The 27,631-nt window shown below is 43.9% G+C and overlaps 1 protein-coding gene across 1 annotated transcript in view; it reads right to left on the bottom strand.

Moving 5' to 3' along the window:
- Positions 1 to 27,631, bottom strand: part of LOC139163096 (complement C4-B-like) — a 129,419-nt gene that overhangs the window by 59,082 nt on the left and 42,706 nt on the right. Inside the window, exons 10-20 of the mRNA XM_070744036.1 lie at positions 26,976 to 27,091; positions 21,241 to 21,411; positions 19,163 to 19,342; positions 15,384 to 15,566; positions 13,654 to 13,809; positions 12,443 to 12,569; positions 9,677 to 9,748; positions 6,935 to 7,126; positions 3,712 to 3,820; positions 1,399 to 1,469; positions 444 to 583 (exon numbers count right to left, since the gene is read on the bottom strand). Coding sequence (XP_070600137.1) covers positions 444 to 583; positions 1,399 to 1,469; positions 3,712 to 3,820; positions 6,935 to 7,126; positions 9,677 to 9,748; positions 12,443 to 12,569; positions 13,654 to 13,809; positions 15,384 to 15,566; positions 19,163 to 19,342; positions 21,241 to 21,411; positions 26,976 to 27,091 — 1,517 coding nt within the window. The remainder of the gene's footprint in view (positions 1 to 443; positions 584 to 1,398; positions 1,470 to 3,711; positions 3,821 to 6,934; positions 7,127 to 9,676; positions 9,749 to 12,442; positions 12,570 to 13,653; positions 13,810 to 15,383; positions 15,567 to 19,162; positions 19,343 to 21,240; positions 21,412 to 26,975; positions 27,092 to 27,631) is intronic.

Here is a 27,631-nt window from a genome sequence, read left to right as displayed (position 1 = left end):
AAATGGCAATCACACGATCTTGGAATATTACGACTGTCATAAATGCATAGTGGCTTCCAAGCACCAAATGTTGATCACATGACTGTGTGACTGTACTCACTTTTGTCGCCAGTAGTTTAGACATTATTGGCTGTGTGCTGCATTATTTTGAGGGGACGGCACATTTATGCTGTTATACAAGCTGTACACTCACTACTTTACATTGTAGCCAAGTGTAAATTCTTCATTGTTGTCACATGAAAATATATACTTAAATATTTACAAAATGTGAGGGCTTGCACTCACTTCTGTGACACACTGTAAATACAGTATTAATTTCCTGTATTCCTTTAATAATTCATTGCCCATAAAACCCAATAGAAATCTAGAAACCGATCTGATTTCATCCCTAATATTAATCTGCAATATTTTTCACATCATTAATGGACTTTCACATCACTTACACTGAATGGATCAGATTGGTAGTTATATAACACTGGACGAAGCTCTATCTGTTCAAACTGCTTCACGGCGTAGGGCAGCCGGAGAGAAATGTGGAAGTCTTGGAAGACTGTAATTTTGAAAGGTTCTGAAATACAAATACCTAAAAACACAGGGAGAACTGAGCATTAGCAAAGAGAAGCAGCTGGATAATAATGGAACTCCAAAAAGAAAAGAAAAGAAAGGAAGGAAGGAAGGAAAGGAAAGGAAAGGAAAGAAGGAAGGGAAGAAAGAAAGGAAGGAAAGAAAGAAAGGAAAGGAAGGAAGGAAGGAGGGAAAGCAAGGAAGGAAGGAAAGAAAGAAAGAAAAGAAGCAAAGGAAAGAAAGAAAGAAAGAAAGAAAGAAAAAAGAGAGGAAGAAAGAAAGGAAGGAAGGAAAGGAAAGAAGGAAGGGAAGGAAGAAAGGAAGGAAGGAAGGAAGGAAAGGAAGGAAGGAAGGAAGGAAAGGAAGGAAGGAAGGAAAGAAAGAAAGAAAGAAAGGAAGGAAGGAAAGGAAGGAAGGAAGGAAAGAAAGGAAGGAAAGGAAGGAAAGGAAGGAAGGAAAGAAAGGAAAGAAAGGAAGAAAGAAAGAAAGAAAGAAAGAAAGAAAGAAAGAAAGAAAGAAAGAAAGAAAGAAAGAAGTACCAAACCATGAATGAAACATAAATATTTTACGGGAAGTTTAAAGATTGAACTGAAAAGCCTCTGTTTGACTGGGAAGATCCTGACACAGGTAGAAACGGGGGCGGGGGGGATCTAAGAAAATCTTGAAGATAGATCAGAGCAGAGGTCTTCAAATTTGGCAACTTGGCTGGCTGAGGAATTCTGGTAGTTGAAATCCACAACTCTTGAAGTTGCCAAGTTTGGAAATGCTTGGGCTACATGTTTGAGAGGCAAAGATCTCTGGGTTTCTGGATCTCCAAAAAGCAGAAGTCCATACCTTTTGCAGGAGACATGCTAACTGCTTGGATCTCCCACGTGGTGATGGAGTCGGGAAGATGAAATGATTCCCTGAAAAACACCAAGAAGAAGCTTTCTTCATCTTTCTGTTATCACGGACATTTCCACCAAGGCGATAAAACTCTTCCAAATCTTTAATGCAGTCACTGGTCATCATAAGACTTTTCACCATTGCATTAAGCCCTCATCCCAGCCAGAGGTGGGTTGCTCCCTGTTCGGACCGGCTCTGTAAAACCGGTAGCAGGAATTTCCCCCCGCTTGCCGAACTGGAATGATTGCCGGTTGGCCACACCCCTAAATAGGCTCTAATGGCAGCGCTGTAGGCACCGCCATCTTGTTTTTGGGGTGCCTAGAAGCTTGGGTTTCAGCTCATGCATCCACATGCCACAGGAGGAAGCAAACCAGCAGCGAGGTAAGTTCCACATAAAGAGCTGATAGATAAATTAGTGAAGATTGGACTTAATCCCTGGATAGTTCAGTGGATTTGCAGCTGGCTAAAGCGTATATATCAGAGCAGTATTCCCTCTAATTTTTGGGGGGGTGGGCGGAAAAGTATAGTGTCTGAGCGGCAGTCCCTTCGGGACTGGGCGGCACAGAAATAATAAATAAACAAACAAACAAATAAAAAACCCACCCTGTTTTGCCTCAGAGAATTTCAAAATAAAATACTGTACTGTGTGTCTATAACAGTGAGCTCATAATAGGGCAACTCTATCAATATCAAAATGCCACTTAAATAGTTGAGCTAGTTTCAAACTAGATTTTGATTTTCTTTCTCTCTTCCTTACTCCCATTCTTTTTCTTTTTCTTTTCCTTCCTCTCTTTTTTCTATCTGTTTCTCTCTCTTCCTCTCTTCCTCTCTCTCTCCTTCCCTCTCACTCTTTCTCTCTCGGCTTCTGGGCAGGTTTGGAAAACTCTGAGTTGATGATGATTTTTAAGTGAGCGATTGCTCACTGCTCAGCTTAGAGGGAACTATGTATCAGAGGGTTGTTGTTAATGGCGAGTATTCTGAGCAGAGACTGGTTACAAGCGGTGTGCCACAAGAGTCTGTTCTGGGTCCTATTCTTTTTAATATGTTTGTGAGTGACATAGGGGAAGGGTTGGTAGGGAAGGTTTGCCTATTTGCCAATGACTCTAAAGTGTGCAATAGGGTTGATATTCCTGGAGGCGTTTGTAATATGGCAAATGATTTAGCAATAGAAGATTGACGGCAGAAAAAGACCTCATGGTCCATCTAGTCTGCCCTTATACTATTTCCTGTATTTTTATCTTAGGATGGATATATGTTTATCCCAGGCATGTTTAAATTCAGTTACTGTGGATTTACCAACCACGTCTGCTGGAAGTTTGTTCCAAGGATCTACTACTCTTTCAGTAAAATAATATTTTCTCACGTTGCTTTTGATCTTTCCCCCAACTAACTTCAGATTGTGCCCCCTTGTTCTTGTGATCACTTTCCTATTAAAAACACTTCCCTCCTGAACCTTATTTAACCCTTTAACATATTTAAATATGCCATAAATATGAATCAGCTGCTAAGCATCTGAATTTTGATCACGTGACCCAGGGGATGCTGCCACGGTCATAAGTGTGAAAAACAGTTATAAGTCCTTTTTTTAGTGCTCTTGTAACTTTGAATGGTCATTAAATGAACTGTTGTAAGTTGAAGACTACCCGTATCATGGGTGGGCAGCAGGCAGGATGGGGTGGAACGCAGTTCCATCGGCAGAAATGAAGCTGTGTGCCCAGCTCCAGCTGACTATTCCCCCCCTCCCATCCTCTTCCTCTTCCTCCTTCTCGGAAAGCGGCAGGGAGACCAGCAGCTGCAGGAGTTGCAGGGGGCCCATTTCCTCCCCCCTCTTTTCTCAACAGCTGATTGGCACCCGTTCGCCTAGCTACCCAGCCTGAGGCAGGGAGTGACCCAGGAAGGAGAGCGCGGGAAACGCAAAGCAAATTGTCACCCCAGAGAGCGACACTGGTGAGGTTGTAAGTCGAGGATTTAACAGTTCACCTGAACGATGATGATCGTTCAAGCCACTCCCACCTGGTCACATGGCCGGCAAGCCACTCCTACCCAGTCACATGACCATCAAGCCACACCCACAAAACAAGCCACAGCCACAGTGTGGCAGTTTAAAAAATGGCTGCCCATTACTGACCTGTATGTAATTATACAGGCAACTATTTAGACTCAGCGCTTGATGCCAGGTTCCCTGGACCCCAATATCTGACAGAGATGAAGCGTTCACAAGAAACGAAACATGACTTGTAAATGAGTTTCTGTTCTACTCACGTGTGGGTTTGATCCACATCTAAGGTTTTCCAGAGCCAACTCTCAGGGAAATATTTTCGCAGCGTGATAATGTCATCATCAAAATATTCTTCTTCCTCTTCATCTTCAACTATGTAGAAAGAGAAAATCACTAGCTAAAGATGACAGCTTGTTCTTTTCCAAAAAACTTCACAGCAGGGTTCTTCCACCTTGGCAAGTTTAAGAGCTGCGGATTTAAACTCCCAGAATTGCTTAGCCAGACATGGAATTCTGGGAGTTGAAGTCCACAAGTCTTAAAGTTGGGAGAACCCTGCTTTAGAAGGAATGGTATTCAGGCCTCTTAAATTCAAATGTTTTAATAGTCACTGCAGAGTCTCTGGAATTTCACCGCGATCTTCTGACAATGGGGCCGCAGGATTCACTTAACAAGTGTATTGCTAATTTAACAGCTGCACAATTCACTTAACAATGATGTCAATCTGTCATCTGCACCTCTATAACTGTCTGGTTTGGTGCTGCAACCCAACAGGACCGACACAGACTTCAGAGGATAATCAGAATTGCAGAAAAAACAATTGCTGCCAATGTGCTTCCATTGAGGACTTGTATACTGCACGAGTCAAAAAGAGGGCGGGGAAAATATTTACTGATCCCTCGCATCCTGGACACAAACTGTTTCAACTCCTACCCTCAAATTTATTTATTTATTTTGTCCAATACACAATGAGGGTTTTAGTGGGTATATATCTATATACACATAGTAAAATACATGATGAAGGTTATAGAGGAGATACTCATAGTAAAATATATCTAAGAAATAATAGAAAAGAAGGTATAGTAATAGAACATATCAATGAAAGAATAGAAGAAGAGATATAGGAATAGAAGAAAGGTATAGGAGATATAGGAGAGCAATAGGACAGGGGACGGAAGGCACTCTAGTGCACTTGTACTCGCCCCTTACTGACCTCTTAGGAATCTGGATAGGTCAACTGTGGATAATCTAAGAGTAAAGTGTTGGGGGTTTGGGGATGACACTATGGAGTCCATTAATGAGTTCCACGCTTCGACAACTCGGTTACTGAAGTCATATTTTTTACAGTCAAGTTTGGAGCGGTTAATATTAAGTTTAAATCTGTTGTGTGCTCTTGTGTTGTTGTGGTTGAAGCTGAAGTAGTTGCCAACAGGCAGGACGTTGCAGCATATGATCTTGTGGGCAATACTAAGATCTTGTTTAAGGCGTCTTAGTTCTAAACTTTCTAGGCCCAGGATTGAAAGTCTAGTCTCATAGGGTATTCTATTTTGAGTGGAGGAATGAAGGGCTCTTCTGGTGAAGTATTGTCGCTACAGAGCACTGCACACCAAGACAACTAGACACAAGAACAGTTTTTCCCCGAACGCCATCACTCTACTAAACAAATAATTCCTTCAGCACTGTCAGACTTTCTACTAAATCTGCACTTCTATTTCTACTAGTTTTTTCATCATTCCTATCATCCTTTTCCTCCCACTTAGGACTGTATGACTGTAACTTGTTGCATGTATCATAAGATTTTTATTAATGTCGATTGTTTCTTCATTGCTTATTGACCCCTATGACAATCGTTAAGTGTTGTACCACATGATTCTTAACAAATGTATCTTTTTCTTTTATGTGCACTGAGAGCCTATGCACCAAGACAAATTCCTTGTGTGTCCAATCACACTTGGCCAATAAAATTCTATTCTATTCTATTCAAAAGAGGTGGTAAAATGGGAGTAAACTTGCTTAATACTGTGATGTTTTAGCAACCGAAATTGGGGTCATAAGTTGAGAAATGTCTATATACACTATGGATCAAAAGAATTACGTATATGCAACCTAAGTTGAGGTTGTAATTCGAGGACTGCCTCTACATGCTTTATAGGGGCATTAGCCTATTTTAGTTTGGCAAGATTCTGTCTATGGGGGAGGAACAATTAATAGATCTGCTTTTAAGAATGGCAACATTTCTTTCTTGGGGTTTGGAGTGTGACAGAAAAATATTATGGCTGTTGTGAGGAAGAACGCTGAAGCTGGAACTCTTTGTTTTAAAAAATGTTTTGGGGACCGACAGGAATTGATGTTCAAACATCTGGATTGCCTTTCCTCGTCCAGCCTTTCTCTTTTCTTATTCATCTGGCTCAGGGTTACCATACTCATGTAACACCAACACTCCGCAGTCTGCATTGGTTGCCAATCAGTTTCCGGGCACAATTCAAAGTGTTGGTCATCACCTATAAAACCCTTCATGGCACCGGACCAGGTTATCTATGAGACCGTCTTCTGCCGCATGAATCCCAGCGACCGGTTAGAGTGGGCCTTCTCCGGGTCCCGTCAACTAAACAATGTCATTTGGCGGGGCCCAGGGGAAAAGCCTTCTCTGTGGCAGCCCCGGCCCTCTGGAACCAACTCCCCCCGGAGATTAGAATTGCCCCCACCCTCCTTGCCTTTCATAAGCTCCTTAAAACCCACCTCTGCCGCCAGGCATGGGGGAACTGAGATATTCTTTCCCCCTAGGCCTTTACAATTTATGCATGTTATATTTGTTTGTAGGGATGTTTGGTTTTTACAATAAGGGTTTTTAGTTGTTTTAGAATTGGATTTATATGATGGGGTTTTTTTTATTACTGTTGTTAGCCGCCCCGAGTCTACGGAGAGGGGCGGCATACAAATCAAATCAAATCAAATCAAATCAAAAAATAAAATAAAATAAAATAAAATAAAATAAAATAAAATAAAATAAAATAAAATAAAATAAAATAAAATAAAATAAAATAAAATAAAATAAAATAAAATAAAATAAAATAAAATAAAATAAAATAAAATAAAATAAAATAAAATAAAATAAAATAAAATAAAATAAAATAAAATAAAATAAAATAAAATAAAATAAAATAAAATAAAATAAAATAAAATAAAATAAAATAAAATAAAATAAAATAAAATAAAATAAAATAAAATAAAATAAAATAAAATAAAATAAAATAAAATAAAATAAAATAAAATAAAATAAAATAAAATAAAATAAAATAAAATAAAATAAAATAAAATAAAATAAAATAAAATAAAATAAAATAAAATAAAATAAAATAAAATAAAATAAAATAAAATAAAATAAAACAAAACAAAACAAAACAAAACTAAACTAAACTAAACTAAACTAAATTAAATTATTAAATTAAAATAAATAAATAAATAAATAAATAAATAAATAATACTCACCCCTTCCAAGACCTTGGGTTCCCCAAGACTGGCGACGTAATTTGGCAGCATAGCGGCAACAGTCAAGGAAGATTTCACGGCACTCTGTGTTCTGAATCCTTTTGGCACGTGCTTCGCATGACAGGGGATTACGGAGCAGCACAATGCCACCCTTGCAGCATTTAGCCTGATCAGGTGTATGGTATTTGGCAACTGTGAAAAGAGGGAGGGGGAGAAAAAGATAAAATATCGGTGGATATAAAATGCAGAAACAAAAGAGCCAATGAAAGGTAAAGGCAGGGGTGGAATTCAGCTGTTTTGTACCATTTCAGGTGAACCGGATGTTAATTTTAATCTGGTTTGCCAAACCAGTTGTTCCAAAGACTGGCTGACCCCGCCAACCTGCCCTTCCCCTGCCAGGTAAGTGCAGAGCACATGTGGAAGCTCGTGTGTGTGTGTGTGAAAAGTCCAGAAATGGGTCTGTTCTGGGCTTCCGGAGGGTTTCCAGTTCCTGGAGGAAGTCATTTTCACTCTCCTAGAGGCTCAAGGAAAGCCCCGGAGGCTGGGGAGGGCGAAAAAGGAGCCTACCGGAAGTACCGGAAGTCCGAATATGGACCTATTTCTGGCCTCTGGAGAGCCTCCAGAGCTAGGGGAGGCTATTTTTACCCTCCTGGAGGATCTAGGAAAGCCCCTGGAGTTTGGGGAGGGCAAAAAACAGGTCTTCTATAAGTACCAGAGGTCTGAAAATGGGCCTCCAGAGCCCAGGGGAACCCATTTTTGCCCTCCTGGAGGCTCCAGGAAAGCCCCCAGAGGCTGAGGAGGGCAAAAAACAGGCTTACTGGAAGTACCGGAAGTCTGAAAATGGGCCCATTTCCTGACCTCCGGAGCAGGGGGAGCCCATTTTTGCCCTTCCTCCTGGAGACTCCAGGAAAGCCCCCAGAGGCTGGGGAGGGAGAAAAAGGAGCCTGCCAGAAGTAGCAGAAGTCCAAAAATGGGCCCATTTCTGGCCTCCAGAGGCACTCTGGAGCAGTGTTCCCTCTAATTTTTTTGGAGGAGGGACCGAAAAGTATAGTGTCTGAGCGGCAGTCCCTTCGGGACTGGGCGACACAGAAATAATAAATAAATAAATAAATAAATAAATAAACAAACAAACAAAAAACTCACCCTGTTTTGCCTCAGAGAATTTCAAAATAAAATACTGTACTGTGTGTCTATAACAGTGAGCTCATAATAGGGCAACTCTATACAATATCAAAATGCCACTTAAATAGTTGAGCTAGTTTCAAACTAGATTTTGATTTTCTTTCTCTCTTCCTTACTCCCATTCTTTTTCTTTCTCTTTGCCTTCCTCTCTTTTTTCTATCTGTTTCTCTCTCTTCCTCTCTTCCTCTCTCTCTCCTTCCCTCTCACTCTTTCCCTCTCGGCTTCTGGGCAGGTTTGGAAAACTCTGAGTTGATGATGATTTTTAAGTGAGCGATTGCTCACTGCTCAGCTTAGAGGGAACTATGCTCTGGAGGTCAGGAGAGGCTGTTTTCAACCTCCTGGAGGCTTCAAGAAAGCCTCTGGAACCTGGGGAGAGTAAAAATGCCTCCCCATCATGGTGCAGGAGGTTGAGCAGGCCATGCCGCCGTGTGAAACAGTTGCTGAAAATTTTCAGTCCCACCACTGGGTAAAAGGTAACACAATATTTCACATTACACAGATATAAAAACTATATAAAAGAAATAAAAGGAGTAAAAATAATAAAACAATAAATTAGTAAAATGATAACACCCCACACTCCAGCAACAACACACATTCAAACAAACCATTTAAAGGGCTCCATCCTGCTTTAGGTTCCCCCAGGCCTATTACTAATTCTAGCTCTCCGCAATAAATTTATTTGCTTAAATTGGAGCAAATGTGTTCTTAGACTTGCAATGGAGAAACTCATGGTTTCATCTCCAGGCATTTAGAAACATAGAAACATAGAAGACTGACGGCAGAAAAAGACCTCATGGTCCATCTAGTCTGCCCTTATACTATTTCCTGTATTTTATCTTACAATGGATATATGTTTGTCCCAGGCATGTTTAAATTCAGTTACTGTGGATTTACCAACCACGTCTGCTGGAAGTTTGTTCCAAGCATCTACTACTCTTTCAGTAAAATAATATTTTCTCATGTTGCCTTTGATCTTTCCCCCAACTAACTTCAGATTGTGTCCCCTTGTTCTTGTGTTCACTTTCCTATTAAAAACACTTCCCTCCTGAACCTTATTTAACCCTTTAACATATTTAAAAGTTTCGATCATGTCCCCCCTTTTCCTTCTGTCCTCCAGACTATACAGATTGAGTTCATTAAGTCTTTCCTGATACGTTTTATACTTAAGACCTTCCACCATTCTTGTAGCCCGTCTTTGGACCCGTTCAATTTTGTCAATATCTTTTTGTAGGTGAGGTCTCCAGAACTGAACACAGTATTCCAAATGTGGTCTCACCAGCGCTCTATATAAGGGGATCACAATCTCCCTCTTCCTGTTTGTTATACCTCTAGCTATGCAGCCAAGCATCCTACTTGCTTTTCCTACCGCCCGACCACACTGCTCACCCATTTTGAGACTGTCAGAAATCACTACCCCTAAATCCTTCTCTTCTGAAGATTTTGCTAACATAGAACTGCCAATGCAATACTCAGATTGAGGATTCCTTTTCCCCATTTGGAGACATTAAACTGCAGTTTCCATTGCTTTGACCATTTATCTAGTAAAGCTAAATCACTTACCCTTCTTATCTAACTCAAGTTGAAATGACAGGGAACGCTTTTTCCGGGAAGCGTTTTCTTCGCAACCATGCGCTGTCCAAACGAAAAGGAGAAGATTTATTTGTTTGTTTTTTGTTCGTTCATTCATTAGATTTTTTTAATGCCGCCCTTCTCCTTAGACTCAGGGCGGCTTACAGTGTTCCCTCGATTTTCGCGGGTTTGAACTTCGCGAAACGTCTATACCACGGTTTTTCAAAAATATTAATTAAAAAATACTTTGCGGTTTTTCCCCCCTATACCACGTTTTTCCCCGCCCGATGACGTCATATGTCATTGCCAAACTTTCATCTGCCTTTAAAAAACACTTTTTAAAATAAACTTTAATAAATAAACATGGTGAGTAATAATCTAGATGGTTGCTAAGGGAATGGGAAATTGTAATTTAGGAGTTTAAAGTGTTAAGGGAAAGCTTGGGATACTGTTCATAGCCAAAAATAGTGTATTTACTTCCGCATCTCTACTTCGCGGAAATTCGACTTTCGCGGGCGGTCTCGGAACGCATCCCCCACGAAAATCGAGGGAACACTGTACAACATGTTAGCAATAGCACTTTTTTTTTAACAGAGCCAGCATATTGCCCCCCACAATCCAGGTCCTCATTTGACCCACCTCGGAAGGATGCAAGGCTGAGTCAACCTTGAGCCGGTGATGAGATCTGAGCCGCTGACCTACAGATCTACAGTCAGCTTCAGTGGCCTGCAGTTACTGCACTCTACCTGTTGTGCCACCCCGGCTCATTAGATTGACGGATGCTCAATAAATAAATAAATAAATAAATAAATAAATAAATAAATAAAATCCCACTAACAGCATTAAAAGGGATGATGCCTAATGGCAAAGGAGAGCTTGCAGTTGCTCAGAAACAGAAGAAAATCAATATTTGTCAGCAGGTGGGTATTTTATTTATTTATTTATTTATTTAATTAATTAATTAATTAATTTGTATGCCGCCCCTCTCCGCAGACTCGGGGCGGCTCACAACAGCAACAGAAAACAATATATAATACAAATTCAATAATTAGAAAGCTAAAAACCCATAATTAAAAAAAAAACATGCACACAGCACACCATACATAAACAGTATAGACCTGGAGAAGATATTTCAGTTCCCCCATGCCTGATGGCAGAGGTGGGTTTTAAGGAGTTTGCGGAAGGCAAGGAGGGTGGGGGCAGTTCTAATCTCAGGGGGGAGCTGGTTCCAGAGGGTCGGGGCCGCCACAGAGAAGGCTCTTCCCCTGGGACCCGCCAAACGACATTGTTAAGTCGACGGGACCCAGAGAAGGCCAACTCTGTGGGACCTAATTGGTCGCTGGGATTCGTGCGACAGAAGGCGGTCCTTGAGATAATCAGGTGTTGCCACTGCCGCCACTACCGGTGCACTGCGCATGCAGTTCCAAGTGTCTGGCGGGCATACATGTGCCTACCAGTGAGATTTTGCTTCTTCACATGCGCAGGAAGCAAAATCTCAGGAGGGGAGGCGCCAAGAGAGATTTCGGCAACAATTTGCTTCTGCGCATGCACAGAAGCAAATAATCATCAAAATCTCTCTTGGTGTGCATCCCCTCGTGAGATTTTGCTTTCTGCGCATGTGCAGAAGCCAAATCTTGCTGGGACGCATGCGCGTGCCCACAGGACATCCAGAGCTGCGCGCACAGTTCTATTTTAACTACAGGTGCGGTGTCCCCAAACATACCAATAGGAACCCAATACTGCTTGTCAGACAGTAAAGCAAATGAATCAACGCCAATGAATAGTCAGATTCTTATAAAGTTGTCAAAATCCTTGAGTTTTGTTTGAAATTTCAGACAAAATCTAAGATGAAGAAAAGGCATTTTCTTTGCAAGATTTTGACAGTTTTAATCTTATGTCTTCCTGAGCCAACCAAGAGGGTTACAGGGGTACCTCTACTTAAGAACTTTTCTAGATAAGAACTGGGTGTTCAAGATTTTTTTGCCTCTTCCATTTTCTACTTAAGAACCCGAGCCTGGAAAAATTTCCCAGGAAATTTGAGAGCGGCACGAAGGCCCGGCCAGTTTCCTGCCATTCTCCCTTTAATTCTGGCCATCTCGGGTTTTTCTGGGCTGCCAGAGGAGCCTTTCGGTGGCACTTAAGGAGGCTTTGGCAGTCCAGAGCGAACGGAGCATTTTCCTTTCTCTGGCGCTTGGAGAGGGAATAAACCTCTGCCAGAGCCCAGAGAAAAGAAACGCTACCTTCTCTCTGGGCAGCCCAGAGCGAACGGAGTGTTTTCCTTTCTCTGGGCACTGGCAGAGGTTTATTCCCTCTCCAAGCGCTCAGAGAAAAGAAACGCTCCCTTCTCTCTGGGCAGCTCAGGAGCGAACGGAGCGTTTTCTTTTCACTGGACGCTGCCTCTGAGTCCCTCTTTTTTTTTTTAAGCCTTAAAGTTTTTAATTTTTTTTATTCCCGTCTCCTCACCTTCCTTCAGCAGTGACTGTCCTCCTCTTCTTCCTCCTCCTCCTCCCACCCAAATTCCGAGCTTTTATTTCTTTCCCATGCATTATTTGCTTTTACATTGATTCCTATGGGGAAAATTGCTTCTTAACAACCTGGTCATGGAACGAATTAAGTTCTTAAGTGGAGGTACCACTGTATTTCATTTCTTTTCCTCACAGCATTGCAATTTCTATTATTCATTTTTTAAAATATGACAATGAGGATAGAAACTGCTGATAGTTGCCCCTTTATTTTCCTTCAGGACTGGTTACTCACCCTTCCGGAGGGGGGTTTGCTCTCTGCCAAAACGAATTGAGAGACCAGCATCGGCAAAGACACCATGGGAATCCTCCCCACTGCCAGCAGTGCAGCCAAGATCATAACTTTTCATGGCCTCAGAAACCTGATTTCAAGAGGGAAAATAAACACACGTATGGAAAGGTAAGGCTAGGAAGTGAGAGAGATAAAATAAAACACAACACAAAACACAAAACACAAAACACAAAACACAAAACACAAAACACAAAACAAAACCTCAGGTATCCAAATGTCCCCAGGATCATCCTAACCATCATTTGTATTTGTATTTATTAGATTTGTATGCCACCCCCCTCCGTAGACTCGGGGCGGCTCACAACAGTGATAAAAAACGGTACATAGAGACAAATCTAATAATTAAAATCTAAAATAGCAATTATACATATAAAAAATCTAAAAAACCCCAGTAAATAAAAACATACATACAGTCATGTTGTGCACAGAAACTACGTAGGCAAGGGGAAGATGTCTCAGTTCCCCCAAGCTTGACGACAAAGATGGGTTTTGAGGAGTTTACAAAAGGCAAGGAGGGTGGGGGCAATCCTAATCTCCGGGGGGAGCTGATTCCAGAGGGTCGGGGCCGCCACAGAGAAGGCTCTCCCCCTGGGTCCAGCCAGATGGCATTGTTTAGTCGACGGGACCCGGAGAAGACCAACTCTGTGGGACCTAACTGGTCGCTGGGATTCGTGCGGCAGAAGGCGGTCTCGTAGATAATCTAGTCCAGTGCCATGAAGGGCTTTATAGGTCATAACCAACACTTTGAATTGTGACCGGAAACTGATCGGCAACTAATGCAGACTGTGGAGTGTTGGAGTAACTTGGGCATATTTGGGAAAGCCCATGATTGCTCTCGCAGCTGCATTCTGCACGATTTGAAGTTTCCGAACATTCTTCAAAGGTAGCCCCATGTAGAGAGCTATCGTAGCTATCATACACATGGAGTCGAAAAAAGGACTTGTGTACCAGTAGTGGGTTGCAAACACTCGTGTGTGTGATGCTTCTGCGCATGTGCAGAAGCATTCTGAATGAGTGGGTGGAGTGTCCCGAATGGGTGGAGCCTCCCACTGCCGCTGCTACCAGTTCACTGAACCGGGCCAAACCAGTACCAATCCCCCACCATTGTGTACTCAAATGACCAAGAAGAGTAGCTGAACTTGAAGGCACCATACCTTGCCTTGCGTGAGTCGATTCTTTCCATTGAGAGCATAAACGGCAGCATCCGTAGCAGAGAGAGAGACGAAAGATTTGGCATCTGTTTTTAGGGTGAGTGACAGGAGTGACTGTGGGCGCAGATGGTCTATGTTTGATGTGGAGCGGATCTCCAGCTGAAGGTTAGAAAGACAGAGTGAGAGAGAAGTAGGACAGCTAACCCCAACTTCTTCCTTGGTCTCTAGACAGGAAAGGTGACAACTTCATGAATTATTGATTGATTGATTGATTGATTGGATTTGTATGCCGCCCCTCTCCGTAGACTCGGGGCGGCTAACAACAGTAATAAAAAAACAGCATGTAAATCCAATACTAAAACAACTAAAAACCCCTTATTGTAAAACTAAACATACACGCAAACATACCATGCATAAATTGTAAAGGCCTAGGGGGGAAGAATATCTCAGTTCCCCCATGCCTGATGGCAGAGGTGGGTTTTAAGGAGCTTACGAAAGGCGAGGATGGTGGGGGCTATTCTAATCTCCGGGGGGAGTTGGTTCCAGAAGGCCGGGAAAGTAATGGATTGGTCTTTCCTTATTTTTCCTTCCTTGTTCTCTTCCCATTTCCCCCCTTTTTCCTTTGTCTTTCTTCTTTCCCTTTCTGCTTTCCCGTCCCTTCTTGCATGCTCAAAGGCCAGATGTTTTGTTCTCAGTTTGTTTTGATAACCCTCTGCCAATGAAAATGGGGCTTGGGGGATCACTGCACCCCATTTTTGGCCGCAACGGCCCTCTTGCAACCTTCTGCCAGTGAAAACAGAGTTCTATTTTCGCCAGCAGAGGCACAGCAAGCCAGTCTTTTGCTGTTTCCAGGCTGGCCACACAGGCCAGATCTAAGCACCCTGTAGGCCGGATCCAGCCTTGAGTTTCACATCCTTGCACTACACCAAAAAGCAAGCCAAGCACAGAACAGGTATGTGACAATGGGTGAAACAACTGACTGCCTTAAAAACAAATCACTGGCACAAAACTGTGGAATGCATTCAGAAACGGAAACCCCTCCTAAATAATAATAATAATAATAATAATAATAATAATAATAATAATAATAATTTATTAGATTTGCATGCCGCCCCTCTCCGAAGACTCGGGGCGGCTCACAACATAGCAATAGTACAATACATTACAAATCTAATATTAAAATTTAAAACGTCAGTTAAAAACATTAATATACGGCATAGTTCCCTCTAAGCTGAGCAGTGAGCAATCGCTCACTTAAAAATCATCATCAACTCAGAGTTTTCCAAACCTGCCCAGAAGCCGAGAGGGAAAGAGTGAGAGGGAAGGAGAGAGAGAGGAAGAGAGGAAGAGAGAGAAACAGATAGAAAAAAGAGAGGAAGGAAAAGAGAAAGAAAAAGAATGGGAGTAAGGAAGAGAGAAAGAAAATCAAAATCTAGTTTGAAACTAGCTCAACTATTTAAGTGGCATTTTGATATTGATAGAGTTGCCCTATTATGAGCTCACTGTTATAGACACATAGTACAGTATTTTATTTTGAAATTCTCTGAGGCAAAACAGGGTGGGTTTTTTATTTGTTTGTTTGTTTATTTATTTATTTATTTATTATTTCTGTGCCACCCAGTCCCGAAGGGACTGCCGCTCAGACACTATACTTTTCCGCCCCCCCCCCAAAATTAGAGGGAACACTGATATACGGTATCATAAAATCACAACTACGCACTCGTACAACATACCTTCCCCTCACATTGGGGGATCACCTCCAACCATATGGAGTTCGCGACAATCTCATCCCCAAGGCGGTAAAAGGCCACAACACGAAACGTTGGCATCAGATTAGGTGTAATTTGAATAGGAGCTATTGAAAGAATTCCATGCGGAACGCTTTTGGCAGAGACGATGTCCCCTTTGCTCAAAACCTGCAGGAAAACAGTCAAAAACAGTACTTAAGCACAGAATTTTTAAAAAAATTATAAAAATCCCATAATCCAGTACAGGAAGTCCTCAACTTACGGCCACAACAGAGCCCCGTATTTCCATCGCTGAGTGAGACATTTTTTGAGTTTTGCCCCATTTGAAAACTTCTCCCACTACAGTTGTGAAGGGAATCACTGCCATTATTAAATTAGTAACGGGGTTGTTCAGTGAATTATCAGAGCTTCAGAGCTCACTTCACACAGAGCAGGATCATAGAACAGAGAGAGAGCATACTTTTCACCTGATGAGGCGGCTACATGCTTAATTGCCTCAGAATGACTCTACGTAGGCCTTCCTTCTGCATTGAGACATTACCTCAGGATATGCTAAATCCAGACATGAATCTGGCTTCCCTGTTGACTTTGCTGGTCAGCAGGTCGCCAAAGGTACATGACCCAAGGACACCGCAACTCATCTTAAACAGAAGCTAATTGCCAAGTGCCCAAATTTCAAACACATGACTATGAGGATGCTGCCATGATTATGTGCATTGGGGTGCATTGGGAATCAGTTGCATTGGAGTTGATTTTGACCTTGTGGGGAGGCAGAAGGGGGGAATAGTCAGCTCAATATCTGTTGTGGTTAGCTCTGGCCCAGCTCCTGCCCCAAGGACTGTGGATGTGGGGGAGACATCCACATGCTGCAGGCCTGTTTTGCTCCCAGTGGAATCTGCTGATGAAGGCTCCTCTGACCAAGAAGACATGAGTGACAGGGCGGAGGAGAGTGGGGCAGACAGCTCAGAAGGAGATCAATTATCTAGCTCCTCCTTGGATTCAGAACAAGAGTTAATGATACAGCCACGCATGTGGAGAGCGATGCATAGGCAGCAACAACTGAGAGATTATTATCAAAGAAAATGAGGCCACCTGTGGTTGGATGGGGCTGTGGTAATTAGTGAGTCTGCTATAAAGAGCAGCCTGTGGGTTTGGCCATTGTGGAGGATTATCTGATTGTTGTGTTTTGTGACTGCTTTGCTGAGTTTGACCTTTTGTGTGCTGATTTTCCCCCGCTTTGAAACTAAACCAGAGCAAAGTGTGTTTCACTTTGTGAAAGAAGAAGGACTGTGAATTGCCTCACAGCTGCAAGCTAAGTATCACAGAACTGATAAGGGACTTGTACAAATTACCGGTTTGTTTGGAGATGAGTGCTCTTTGCTATACAAAAAGAGGGTTTGGTTTAAGTGAATTTTCATTATAAAGAACATTGTTTTGAATTTTCAAACGTGGGTGTGTCTGAAATTTGTACCTGTGAATTTTTGGGAGGAGTCTACCAGAGAGCCCGACAGAACAAATATCACTCGTGTGGAGGCGCTTATGATGGCCCGAGCGCTTTGCCAATGAAAACAGAGTTTGGGAGGGCTGTGCACCGTCCTCCTGAGCTCTGTTTTCACTGGCAGAGGCTCCACGAGCTGGTCCTTCACTGTTTCCAGGGAAGCCCCATGGGCCAGATCTTAAGCACCCTTGTGGGCCAGATCCAGTCCGTGAGCGTTGAGTTTGACATCCCTGAGCTGGGGGATGTTTGTCTCTGTTTATCTGGGTGTTGATTGCTAGGGAGGAACTGTTGTGGTATTTTTATTTTCCTTTTAGCTTTTTGATTGTCTCATTTGAATGGTATTAGTAGTGCTGGGCGAACCGAACTTGCCGAGCCCAAACCTGAACTTTTTAAAAAGTTCGGTCAACGTTCAGGTTCGGCATTCGGCTGAACACCGTGAAACGCCGCCGCTCGGGAAGAGTGTGGGGAATCCCATCGTAGGATTTCCTACCTCCTTTTGCTTGGGAGGTGGGAAATCCCACGATGGGATTCTCCATACTCCTCCTGGGTGGCGGCGTTTCACGATGTTCAGCCGAACGCCGAACCTGAACTTTGCACAAACTTTTTAAAAAAAGTTTTAAAAAGCGCTGCTGCTCTTCGGTTTCGGGTAAAGTTCAGGTTCGGCGAACTAACCCGAACTTCATGGCAAAGTTCAGGTGAGTTCGCCGAACCCGAACTTCATGAAGTTCGCCCAACACTAGTATTTAGATGTTGTTTATCTCTATGTATCTATCTTGACAAATGTATCTTTTTCTTTTATGTACGCTGAGAGCATATGCACCAAGACAAATTCCTTGTGTGTCCAATCACACCTGCCCAATGAAATTCTATGAAATTCTATGAAATTCTATGAAATTCTATTCTATTCAGGCTGATCTGTCTGAGTAACAGGCTTCCAGTAATTGCCTGATATTTTTGGTCTAGGGTTCTCAGAGTTTTCCAACTGATACTATGCTTATGTGTTTTCACCACGTCTTCAGAATGCTAGTCAGAGTTCAGGGATGCTATTTTTCTGCCCAATTCTTCAAGCAGACACCCATCAACATTGACAAGGCAAGCCACTTTTATATAAAGGGCCTCAGTGGCACAGTGGTTAGAATGCAGTACTGCAAGCTACTTCTGCTGATCACCGGCTGCCAACAGTTTGGTAGATTGTATCTCAATAGGCTCAAGGTTGACTCAGCCATCCATCCTCCCAAGGTCGGTAAAATGGGGACCCAGATTGTTGGGGCCAATATGCTTACTCTACGTAAACTGCTTAGAGAGGGCTGTAAAGCACTGTGAAGCAGTATATAAGTCTAAATAATAACAAACCCTCACAGCCAACCCACATTCAGTAAAAGACCTTGGAATACTAATATCAAATGACCTAAGTGCTAAAGCCCACTGCAACTGTATCGCCAAAAAGGCTTCCAGAGTTGTTAACCTGATCCTACGCAGCTTCTGCTCTGGCAATCTCACACTACTGACTAGAGCCTACTAAACTTATGCCAGACCCATCCTCGAATACAGCTCATCTGTCTGGAACCCACACCACATTTCAGACATCAACACTATCGAAAACGTCCAAAGATATTTCACCAGAAGAGCCCTTCACTCCTCCACTCGAAACAGAATACCTTACGAAAACAGACTAACTATACTAGGTCTTGAAAGCTTAGAATTGCGGCGCCTAAAACACAATTTAAGTATTGCCCACAAGATCATATGCTGCAATGTCCTTCCGGTCAACAACTACTTCACCTTCAACCGCAACAACACAAGAGCATGCAACAGATTCAAACTTAATATTAACCGCTCCAAACTTGACTGTAAAAAATATGACTTTAACAATCGAGTCGTCGACGTGTGGAACTCATTACCGGACTCTATAGTGTCTACTCCCAACCCCCAACATTTCTCCCTTAGACTCTCCACGATTGAGCTCTCCAGGTTCCTAAGAGGCCAGTAAGGGGCGTACATAAGTGCACTGATGTGCCTAATGTCCCCTGTCCAATTACCTTTCCTTTTCTCATATATCCTATATATTCTCTCCCTCTCATCCACTCCTCTTCTTTTTTACTTACTATCCCTATATATACTACTTAATGTCTATTTCATTCCATATGTATTGTATATTGGACAAAGAAAAATAAATAAATAAATAATGCTATTGCTATTGCTATAAAGAGAAAGAGCCACTAGGCTGTCGTGAACATCTCCCACCAAACCTCCTGAAGGGATTCACCATATAATAGATGCTGGTTGCGGCATTTGATCCAATGGGTTTCAAGCCAATTCTGAGGGTGTCTCCCATATTCAAGCCATAACTTCTGGGACTTTCAATCATCAAATAGTTGCCTGTGGTGGACTTGGTGACCTTGGCGGTCAGGGTCGCTTCTGCTGGACTCTCTCTTCCCGCTGTTAGCTGTGGGAAAAATAAACATAGCCAGGCTCTTTTATAGACATACTGGACAGAGGGGCTATCAAGAGCCGTGGTGGTGCAGCGGTTAGAATGCAATATTGCAGGCTAATTATGCTGACTGCCATCTGCCAGCAGTTGGGCAGTCCTATTCTCAAGTAAATTTTTTTTTATTTTTCTCCACTTTTAGACAGTGCAATATCATATACCTTCAATCTTCAATACAATGCAATAAATTTACATTTACATTCGGTATTTATCATCCAACAAAATGCTGCCTCCTTCACTTTTATCACCTGGAAAACTTTCATATAAACTTTTTTCAATATAATTATAGAAACTTACAATACTACTTGCTATTACATCTCATCTATTTGCTTTCACTTATCTATTAAATTTTATTATAATTTAGGCCAAAGTGATTATACAGTGATGCCTCGTCTTAGGAATTTAATTCGTTCCGGGAGGAGGTTCGTAAGGCAAAAAGTTTGTAAGATAAAACAATGTTTCCCATAGGAAACAATGTAAAAGCGATTAATGTGTGCAAGCAAAAAAAAAAAAAAAGCAAAAACGGCGCTCTGCTGGGTGCCGCCGCCCGGCTGTCACCTTTTGAACCAGTTGGACGCTTCTCGGCGTTCTCCCGAACGCTGAACCCAAAGAATTCGGCAAAAGTTCATGTTCGGGTTTGGGAGGCTGCTGAGAAGCGCTGTCGCCCAGCTGTCACCTCCCGAAACAGCCGGGAGGGGGGCTCTCGATGTTCTCCCGAATGCCAAACCCGGAAGTTCGGCAAAAGTTCGGGTTCGGCATTCAGGTTCAGGAGAATGCTGAGAAGCGCCGCCGCCCGGCTGTCACCTTGCCAGAAGAGCCGCGGAGCTATTGGCCAGTCGGGAGGCTCAAATGGAGGTGGGGAATCCCAATAGGGAATTCCATGGGCGGAGCTTTGACGTCACGGAGACGTCCTTCCTGGCTGTCTGAAACGTGGCCTCCTTCGTCTTCGTGACGTCAAAACTCCGCCCATGGAATTCCCTATTGGGATTCCCCACCTCCGATTGAGCCTCCCAACGGGCCGACAGCTCCATGGCTCTTCTGCAAAACTGACAGCTGGGCGGAGGCACTTCTCAGCGGCCTCCCAAACCTGAACCTGAACTTTTGCTGAACTTTTCGGGTTCGGGTTTGGGAGAACGCCAAGAAGCCCCCCCAGCTGTTTCAAAAGGTGACAGTTGGGCGGTGGCACTTCTCGGCGGCCTTACGAACCCGAACTTTTGCTGAACTTCAGGGTTCGGCGTTCGCAGCGGCGGGTTCGTAAGGCGAAAAAAGTTTGTAACAAGAGGCATAAAAATCCTGAACCCTGGGTTCGTATCTCGAAAAGTTCATAAGACAAGGGGTTCATATCACTAGGCACTACTGTATTTTTGAAGGGTAATTAGTAAATGATAAAGGGTAAAGTTTTTTTTTTTTAATAAGTAAATACAGCAGTCCGATTCTCACTGGCTCAAGGTTGACTCAGCCTTCCATCTTTCCTAAGTTGATCAAATGAGGAGCCAGATTGTTGGGGATGATATGCTGGCTCTGCAAATTTATGTAAAGCTATATGAAGTGGTATATAAGTCTAAGTGCTATTGCTATTATGGAAGGACAGTTCAAGTGAGAGATTTATCATCTGTCTGTCTATGTTTTGCAGTATCCTTCCCCTGCCACACTCATGCCATGCCCACCAAGCCACACCATACCCACCAACCACAGAATTGTAAAAAAATTTAAATCCTACCACTGACATATACATACATGTGTATATACATGTATGCATATGGCCATTTACTGTATACATATAGACATACACACACATTTTGCTGTTATTGTTTTTCTTCCTCCCCTCCTGTCCCTTTTGATGGGAGAAACAATACCGTGACGGTGATTGAGGAAGAGCCTTGAAGAACATTGATTCTGTAGTTCACCATGCCCTGCGCATTGGTGTTCATCTCTTCATCCGGGGGAGATTCCGCTCCGGTTATGCGGGTACTGAAGCGGACGGGGAGGTTGGGGGCTGGTGAGCCATCTGGAAGTGTGACTCGAGCCTGCAGGACGTGGGAAAAAATCCAGAATGTTTTATTAACATTTTATTAACATTAACATAGTGCTCTGGGACTTTCGCTCAGAATTTAGGAAAGTGAAACTCAGAGTCCATTTTGAACTTCAAAAAGCACTTTTACTAAATCAGAAGTGAATGCAATGAAACAAAAGTAAAGTCTGAAGAAAAAGGCCCGCACGATGCCTATTGCAAAGTAACTCCAATACCCCTCTTTGGCAGTCCACCCAATCCAAAATGTCCATGAGCATCAGGTGGGTGCATCTTCGCTGGCTGTCACACTTCTGGAATGCACAGGCCGTTAACCTTGAGTTGGTGATAAGCAGGTTTGCTCTGCGTGTCTGTCAGGTTGCAACTCCCCTCTCCTCTCTCTTTCTCATACAAAATCAAAATGGGCTCCTCCAGCATGCTTTCCCCCCACCAAATAATAATAATAATAATAATAATAATAATAATAATAATAATAATAACTATTATTATTATTATTATTATTATTATTATTATTATTATTATTATTATTATTATTATTATGTCAATACAACACAGCAAACGAGATCACTATGCTGGATTTCGTATTTCATCACCAGTGAGGCGTTTCCCAAGCACCTAGGACTGTGTGATGTAGTGGCGAATTATGTTTGCCGATCCCAGTAAAGCGGCCTTTTGCAATTGACAGATGGAGATTTTGTCAATTCCAACCGTTTTCAAATGTCCGCTGAGATCCTTTGGCACTGCACCCAGCGTGCCAACTACTACTACTACTACTATTATTATTATTATTATTTATTTATTTTATTTATTTATTACTTAGATTTGTATGCCGCCCCTCTCCGAAGACTCGGGGCGGCTCACAACATGTAAAAAACAAATCATAAGCAATTAGACAAATTTAAAATATTTAAATATTTAAAAAACCCCATATGCTAACAGTCACACACACAGACATACCATGCATAAATTAAACGTGCCCAGGGGGAGATGTTTCAGTTCCCCCATGCCTGACGGCAAAGGTGGGTTTTAAGGAGTTTGCGGAAGGCAGGAAGAGTAGGGGCAGTTCTAATCTCCGGGGGGAGTTGGTTCCAGAGAGTCGGTGCCGCCACAGAGAAGGCTCTTCCCCTAGGGCCCGCCAACCGACATTGTTTAGTTGACGGGACCCGGAGAAGGCCCACTCTGTGGGACCTAATCGGTCGCTGGGATTCGTGCGGCAGAAGGCGGTCTCGGAGATATTCTGGTCCGATGCCATGAAGGGCTTTAAAGGTCATAACCAACACTTTGAATTGTGACCGGAAATTGATCGGCAACCAATGCAGACTGCGGAGTGATGGTGAAACATGGGCATACCTAGGTAGGCCCATGACTGCTCTCGCAGCTGCATTTTGCACGATCTGAAGTTTCCGAACACTTTTCAAAGGTAGCCCCATGTAGAGAGCATTACAGTAGTCGAACCTCGAGGTGATGAGGGCATGAGTGACTGTGAGCAATGAGTCCCGGTCCAGATAGGGCCGCAACTGGTGCACCAGGCGAACCTGGGCAAACGCCCCCCTCGCCACAGCTGAGAGATGTTGTTCTAATGTGAGCTGTGGATCGAGGAGGACGCCCAAGTTGCGGACCCTCTCTGAGGGGGTCAATAATTCCCCCCCCCAGGGTGATGGACGGACAGATGGGATTGTCCTTGGGAGGCAGAACCCACAGCCACTCCGTCTTATCCGGGTTGAGCTTGAGTCTGTTGACACCCATCCAGGCCCCAACAGCCTCCAGGCACCGGCACATCACTTCCACCGCTTCGTTGACTGGGCATGGGGTGGAGATGTAAAGCTGGGTATCATCCGCATATTGATGATACCTCACCCCATGTCCTTGGATGATCTCGCCCAGCGGTTTCATGTAGATGTTGAATAGTAGGGGGGAGAGGACCGACCCCTGAGGCACCCCACAAGGGAGAAACCTAGGAGTCGACCTCTGACCCCCCACTAACACCGACTGCGACCGGCCAGAGAGGTAGGAGGAGAACCACTGAAGGACAGTGCCTCCCACTCCCAACCCCTCCAGCCGGTGCAGAAGGATACCATGGTCGATGGTATCGAAAGCCGCTGAGAGGTCAAGGAGCACCAGGACAGAGGATAAACCCCTGTCCCGGGCCCGCCAGAGATCATCCATCAACGCGACCAAAGCGGTTTCCGTGCTGTAACCGGCCCTGAAACCCGACTGCTGGGGACCTAGATAATCGGCTTCTTCCAAGGACCGCTGGAGCTGGAGTGCCACCACCTTCTCGACAACCTTCCCCATAAAGGGAAGGTTGGAGACTGGACGATAGTTGTTAAGTACGGCTGGGTCCAGGGAGGGCTTCTTGAGGAGGGGGCGCACAAGCGCTTCTTTATAGAGTGATGGAAAAACTCCCCTCCCCAAGGAAGCGTTGGTAATCTCCTGGGCCCAGCTCCGTGTCACCTCCCTGCTGGCCGAAACCAACCAGGAGGGACACGGATCCAGTAAACAGGTGGCGGAACTCACAGCTCCGATGGCCTTGTCCACTTCATCAGGTGTCACCAGATCAAACTCTTCCCAGACAGGTGGACAAGTACGTGCCCCAGTCACCTCGACTGACTCATTGTCAGTCAACTCTGTTATACAATTGGAGTTGAGATCGGCCCGGATCCGAGCGACTTTATCGGCGAAAAACGTGTTAAAATCCTCGGCACTACTCTGTAAGGGCTCCCCAACTCCCCCCTGGTTGAGAAGGGAGCGGGTCACCCTAAACAGAGCGGCCGGGCGGGATTCCGCTGATGCAATCAAGGCGGCATGGTACGCGCATCTTGCCGCCTTGAGCGCCACTTTGTAAGTCTTAATAAAAGCTCTTACAAGTGTTCGATCGGATTCAGACCTACTCTTCCTCCATCGCTTCTCTAGACGTCTCTTTTGGCGTTTCAACTCCCGGAGCTCCTCGTTGAACCATGGGGCTCTACGGGGTCTAACGCCTCGGAGAGGTCGCAAAGGCGCAATCCGGTCAAGAGCCCCCGCTGCAGCCGTGTTCCAGGCCTCCGCGAGAGACTCCGCCGAACTGTGGACGAGTGCCTCTGGAATAACCCCAAGCGCCGTCTGAAAGCCCTCTGGGTCCATCAGGCGCCTGGGGCGGAACATCTTCATTGGTTCCGCCTCCCTGCGGGGGAGGATTGGAGCCAGGAAGTCAAGCCGTAGTAGAAAATGGTCTGACCATGACAAAGGCAACACTTCTAAGCCCCTTAGTCTCAGACCATTACTCAATTGCTCGGAAAGGAATACCATGTCAGGTGCGTGCCCTCCCTCGTGAGTCGGACCCTGAACTACTTGAGTCAGGTCCACGGCTGTCATGGTGGCCATGAACTCCTGTGCCAACCCAGAGGTTTCGCCGAGTGACGGCAGATTGAAGTCCCCCAAGACAATAAGTCTGGGGAACTCTACCGCCAACCCGGCTACCTCCTCGAGTAGCACAGGTAGGGCTTTTGACACGCAGCTGGGAGGCAGGTACGTGAGAAATAAGCCCACCTGAACTCCTAAGTCCAACTTCATCAAGAGAGACTCGCAACCCGCTATTTCCGGAGCAATGAGTCTACGCAGGCAAAGGCTCTCCCTGGCTACAATAGCCACTCCTCCCCCCCTCCCCTGGGGTCGCGGTTGATGCCATATCTGAAACCCGGCTGGGCAAATTTCAGAGAGAGGAACACCTCCCTCCGGGCCCAGCCAGGTTTCAGTAATACATGCCAGGTCGGCCTCCTCATCCAGGATCAGATCCCGGATGAGGAGAGCTTTATTAACCACCGACCTGGCATTCAACAGCAGCAACCTGAGCCCAGGGCCAGAGTTACACTCATCACCAGTACCCAAGATTGGGCTCACAGAGCCAGAACAGGGGACCGTTATTAAGCAACGGTCCCTCGTTCCCCTGGAACGGCTAACTCTGTGGCCCCTGCCATATCTGCCTCTCCCCAGCAACACAGGGATATTCCGACCCCCTGCCACCCCAGAGATCGGTGCCCCTCCCTCTCCTGTCTCCCGGGCGTCAGGTGGGCCAGACATATCATTCACACTACTATCGATACACTCATCCATACCATACCCCCCCCCCCACCCCCGCCCATCCAATCGTACCAGTCATTCCATTCGTAACCACAAGTATGTTTATCCCAGTCATCCATTACTTAAAGCCCCAATTTCGTTAAAAATCAATTAAATTAATAATAGTATAAAAAGACAGTTAACAGCAATTTAAACACTAAAAAACATTAAAATATAAATATATAAAATATACACTAAAATTATAAATTAATATAAAATTGATATCGATGGTAGTATAAACAGATCTTTAAAAACTCTTCAATCATCAGAAGTTAGTCAGTCCAGGCATGATGTTCTTCTGGTCTTCAACGGTCTTAGGTCTTAATCTAATTTAAGAAAGTCTTGGTCTTAATTTTCTCTCTTCCTTATTGTCATCATCATCATTATTATCATTTATTAGACTTGTATGCCACCCTTCTCTGAAGACTCAGGGCGGCTCACAGGGTACAATTTAAAACAATGTGTACACAAATCTAATTAATTAAAACTATAGGCTAAGATCACACTATATTAAAAGCAGTCAACCAACTCAGTCACAACCACACATCACATTTGGTAGTCAGGGGGGGACATGATCTAGTTGCCCCACGCCTGGCGACATAAGTGAGTGTTAATACCAGGAGATTCTTAGAGAGGCCGCATGGAGGGTTCTCCCCGCCTTTTCCGGCCCTGTTTCCTCCCAGGAGATTCCTAGAGAGACCCCACGGAGGCTTCTCCCTGCCTTTTCCGGTTACAGTTTCGGAGGCTCGGGTTTGTGAGTGGAAAATAGTTATTGAGAAGAGGCAAAAAAATCTCGAACACCTGGTTCTCATCTAGAAAAGTTCATAAGTGGAGGCGTTCTTAGGTAGAGGTACCACTATACTTTAAAAAAGATCACTGATATGCTATCTTTAAAATTGATTTTTACAAGTTTACTGTTAGAAAAGTGAAATAATGGGCTTGCTTTAGAATTTCTGTCTTCTCCTTCTAGACCAGTGTTTCTCAACATGGCAACTTGAAGGTGTGTAGACTTCAACTCCCAACTGGATAGGGAATTCTAGGAGTTGAAGTCTACACATCTTCAAGTTGCTACTTTGAGAAACTCTGATCTAGACTAAAGTGACGAGATTTTAAGATTGGGAAAGAGGGACACCATTGAGGGGAGGGGTGAGGAGAGGCTAAAAAAAAGTTTAGCCCAAAAAAAATTAGCAAAAAAAGTTTCCTTGTTTGTCTGAATTGCTTCTGGAGATGCAGAGAAACTTGGAAGCCCAATTGTTCCTCTGACCAAACAAGCCACCAGATTTCTTAAGCCACCTTCATTTCCAGCTACGTTACACACCAGTGTCAAGCTGCTGTAGTGGGTGCAAAAAAGCTGTCTTTGGAATTCAGAAATTGGAAGGAGAACCAGAATCAACATGCAACCATTCTCACAACTATACCGCCCAAGATGAAAGGAGAACATGCCAGAAAAATAACAGCACATACCAGCACTTCGTAGGGAGCATTGGGCACAAAGTAACGCTTGGTTTTGGACAGGTCCACTGAATAAGGTGAGGATATAAATTTCACTGAGCTGAGTTCTTCTTCCTCCAGTTCTCCACCTAGGAGAATGAAAAAATGGTCAACAAGGCACCCTTAAACTTAACCAAGTTTTACAAAGATGCTGAAGTCCCAGGTTACATCATCATCATCATCATCATCATCATCATCATCATCATCATCATTATTTATTAGATTTGTATGCCGCCCCTCTCCGTAGAGAAGATCTGGTTCAGGAAGATTACGTGCAGTTGAACAAAAACATAACAATTTTGGTCTCTCTGTATCCAACTCCTATAATGTTCTTGCGGATTTAAATAGTAAGGATGTTGTAGATATTAGCAAGGCCCCTCAGGCGGAGAATGAGGGGATGTTCAAAGGAGAAGTTGTTGTAAATGAGGAACATAGTGTCACCAAACCAAGTCCAGTTAGTAGAAATAAAGAGAGGACACATGTTCTTGTGGGTGACTCGATTGTCAGAGGTGTTGATTTGGGACAGAGGAAGGATGTGGTGAAGGTGATGAGGTGTCTTCCAGGAGCCACTGCCCACAGGGACAGGAGGCGGATTACAAACATTGTCAGGGCTGTGAGTAAAGGTAATA

Source organism: Erythrolamprus reginae, chromosome 2 (assembly GCF_031021105.1).
Source record: "Erythrolamprus reginae isolate rEryReg1 chromosome 2, rEryReg1.hap1, whole genome shotgun sequence".
Taxonomy (NCBI): Eukaryota; Metazoa; Chordata; class Lepidosauria; order Squamata; family Dipsadidae; genus Erythrolamprus; species Erythrolamprus reginae.
The sequence above is the reverse complement of the archived record's forward strand: the minus strand, read 5'-3'. Positions and strand labels throughout refer to the sequence as shown.